At 42.3% G+C, this 3,528-nt stretch overlaps 1 protein-coding gene across 1 annotated transcript; it reads left to right on the top strand.

Annotated features, from left to right (window-relative positions):
- Window positions 1-1,157: 1,157 nt before the first annotated feature.
- Window positions 1,158-1,985, top strand: LOC115244775. Its single transcript, XM_029822706.1, has one exon. It carries the CDS (start codon window positions 1,158-1,160, stop codon window positions 1,983-1,985), a length of 828 nt encoding a protein of 275 aa, XP_029678566.1.
- The last annotated feature ends 1,543 nt before the right edge of the window (window positions 1,986-3,528 follow it).

Genomic DNA, 3,528 nt, shown 5'->3' with positions numbered 1-3,528 from the left:
TGTGCGCTATCCCCTCCACATGCGCTAGTAGCGGGCAGAAACCGCAGAGTTTGCATCATTGGTGTGAAGTCGGATTTGCTTTTATCATGAGTCACAATCAATTATTGAATCGGTGTTTCTACAATTGAAACGGACTCAGTTGTTAAAAACAAATATACGATTTCTCCGCAGAGGGTCCGCCTTATATCTCCGCTTGACCGCTTTCTACTTCCAGGTTGGCTCGCTCGACCTACGCCGCGTAGTGGCGTCGCCCGGAACTACGCGCGGACGCGCGAGCGCGTGGGCTGCCAAGTTGCGGGTCGCACTATTGTATTGCGGATTGTGCTTAATGTGACGACCTACGGCAGCCACCATATATATCTATTCGATTATTCGTGTTTATTTGGATTGAACAATATGGATTAGAATGTAATGATTTTAGATTGGAAATAATCCGCGAAAGTGATATTAAAACCGATTATAGTTCGTTCGGAATTAAAATCGATTACTTTTTAATCCGGGCGCGGATTGAACCGATTAAAACCGATTAAAAGGGATTATGTTTTAATCGGTTTTAATCGACCATTTTTGGCAGGGAAGCTTTACCACGACAAGCGAGACAGCTGGACTTGATTGCACAGTTTACAACCAACATTAAACATGTTCCAGGTGAAAAAAAAACGCAATCGCGGACACATTATCTCGTATAGACGCAATTGAAACTCCGGTCATCGTGACGACAGAAGAATTAGCCACCAAGCAGAGCAACGACGATGAACTCCGCACCATATTAGAAGGAAACACAACAATTGCAGCTCCAAGAGTTCAACTTACCTGGATCTACGTCACCCCTTTTCTGCGATTGTTCTAGAGGCACCATCCACCCTTACGTCCCCAAGACTCTAAGGAAAAGAATTTTTGACGTCGTAAACGGGTTATCACACCCAAGCGCAAGATCGACAAGCCATCAAATTAAGCAAAAGTTTGTGTGGCCCGGGATCAACAAAGACATAACACACTGGACTCGAACCTGCCTCCCGTGCCAGCGTACTAAAATCCAGCGCCATACAAGAAACATCCCCAAGAAAATTCCTACACCAAATCAACGTTTTTACCAGATACACCTAGACATTGTCGGACCTCTACCAGAGGTAAGAGGTTATAAATACTGCCTCACTATGATCGACAGGTTTTCCAGATGGTCCGAAGCTATTCCTTTAAAGGAAATCACAGCGGACACCGTTGCTAAAGCTTTTCACGATACCTGGGTAGCGCGTTACGGAACACCGGCCATAATAACCACAAATCAAGGCCGACAATTTGAATCTGCCATTTTCCAGGCTCTTACTAAATACTTAGCAAACAAAACGCGAACATCTCCTTACCACCCCGCATCAAACGGGCTGGTAGAGAGATGGCACAGATCCTTGAAGACTGCAATCACCTGCAAGGAACACAGCCACAGATGGGTGGACCTACTACCAGACGTCCTTCTCGGCCTCCGCACATGCTACAAGGAAGACCTTAAATGTTTAACAGCCGAACTGGTCTACGACACTCCATTAAGACTTCCCGGTGAGTTTTTCGAAAACGGAACCTTTACACAAGAACCAGATATTTTTGTACAGGAACTCCGTAACCGCATGCGCCTAATCAGGCCACAACCCACGGCCCACCATGGGAAACGCACATCCTTCATGCATCGCCAACTGATGGAATCATCCCACGTTTTCGTCCGAGATGACACTGTAAAAAGGCCGCTACAACCTGTATACTCAGGACCACACGAGGTGATCACAAAAATCGACGACAGAGTATTCACCGTACGGATCAACGGCAGAGACGTCAACATATCCACTGAAAGATTAAAACCGGCACACCTACCTCCAGACGGCTCTCCATTACCTACTACAGAAGACATATCACTCGAAGAACCCGTTTACTCCGGTAAACCGGAAAAACACATGCAATTTACTCGCGCGCAGCAAAACACTCGGGGGGAGTGATGTGGCGAGATGTTATGGCCCCTAGGGATAAACACTAGCGCCACATGGAGGCGACACCTCCGTCCGATTCCAGAGAACGCGAGAGACCACTCTAGTGAGCTCCTTCTTCTTCGGGACAGTATACTGTACAGATCGTCTCCCTTTTGTCTGGTGCAGTATCGCATATACCAAAGAATTGTTAGACTGATACAAAAGAATATCCTACCTCGATTCGTTGTAATTAATTACAAATAAAGTATTGTTACTGTTAATACGCAACGTGTATAACTCGTTACCCGCTACAAATTGATTAATAATGGAAATAAGGGCAAATGGTTAAATAATTGTTCTATATTCCATAGGCATAATGCAGTAATACATGCGGTACTTAATTATTAGTTGAAATATGGTTTTGAAAAATGATGGGACGTCACAGTGGGCAGGTAAGGTTATATATAAGAAGGTTAAATTACGAGCATCCAGAAACCCATAATGCATTGCAAAGAATCGACGTGTAAGCAGTCGCTATTAAAACGAGATGCTAAATATTGAAAAGAGATGCCAAATAAGGTAGACTTGTTATTGGCTCTCGCAGCCTTTCGCAATGCATCATGGGTTCTTGGATGACATACACAATTTCAATATATGACTTAACCTTCTTTTATATAAAGGTACCTTTACATGGCAGCGTTAAGCGTCGAGTGTCTGCGTAGAAAATTGCGCAGAATCTAATTTCAGCCTAGAATCTATCTCTTTTAAATTCTGCGCATTTTTCTGCGCAGACGCTCGACGCTTAATGCTGCCATGTAAGCACCTTAACTTTATAGGCAAGAGCCCTGAGTATACTTTGCGCATGCGCATTACAATTATAAAAAAACTTATTTTGCATGTAATTAAAAAATTTATCAATTCACAAACATTGGTTGTAACATTGGTATATTTGTAAATCACAAACGATTTCCTATCAATTACAGTTATCAGTTATAACAAAATCTGTTTGTTACTAAAAAGTTCCGGCTAACATCATGACCAAACTATAATTGCTAATTACAAAAAACCTAATTTGTCACAAACGTTAAAAACAGACTCACAATCAATCACAAACGATTTACAAACAAAATACATTCAGAAAAATTAAAAATTATCATATTTAATAATTTCTTCCGGCTAGCTTCATGTAGGCCTTTTATTGGCAGAGACGCTGCAATGACGTCATTAATCGCTCTCAGGGTACCGATCATGTAACTTTTTCCCTAGGGCGGAAACGTGAAAAGTGAAAAATATTAGCATTGAAATCAATGGCAAAATTTTTCACTTTTCCGCCCTAGGAGAAAAGTTACATATCGATACCCTGTACCACTGACGAGATATTATTAAAGACCGTCAGCCCTGGGTAAACTTTTGTGACCATCAAGTGGGCCCGGTGGGCCCGGAGGTAATTGAAGAATGTTGACATTACCGGCCGTTTGATTGGATCGAAGATAATTACACGAATTATTTAATTCATACGGTTATTTTACTTCATCCAGTTATTATTTTATTATCGAAAACACCGACGAGATAT

Source organism: Formica exsecta, unplaced genomic scaffold (assembly GCF_003651465.1).
Source record: "Formica exsecta isolate Colony F162 unplaced genomic scaffold, ASM365146v1 scaffold864, whole genome shotgun sequence".
Classification (NCBI taxonomy): Eukaryota; Metazoa; Arthropoda; class Insecta; order Hymenoptera; family Formicidae; genus Formica; species Formica exsecta.
The sequence above is the reverse complement of the archived record's forward strand: the minus strand, read 5'-3'. Positions and strand labels throughout refer to the sequence as shown.

Excerpts from the sequence above, each read along its gene's own strand:
- LOC115244775 (XM_029822706.1), top strand. The coding sequence starts at position 1,158 with ATGATCGACAGGTTTTCCAGATGGTCCGAAGCTATTCCTTTAAAGGAA.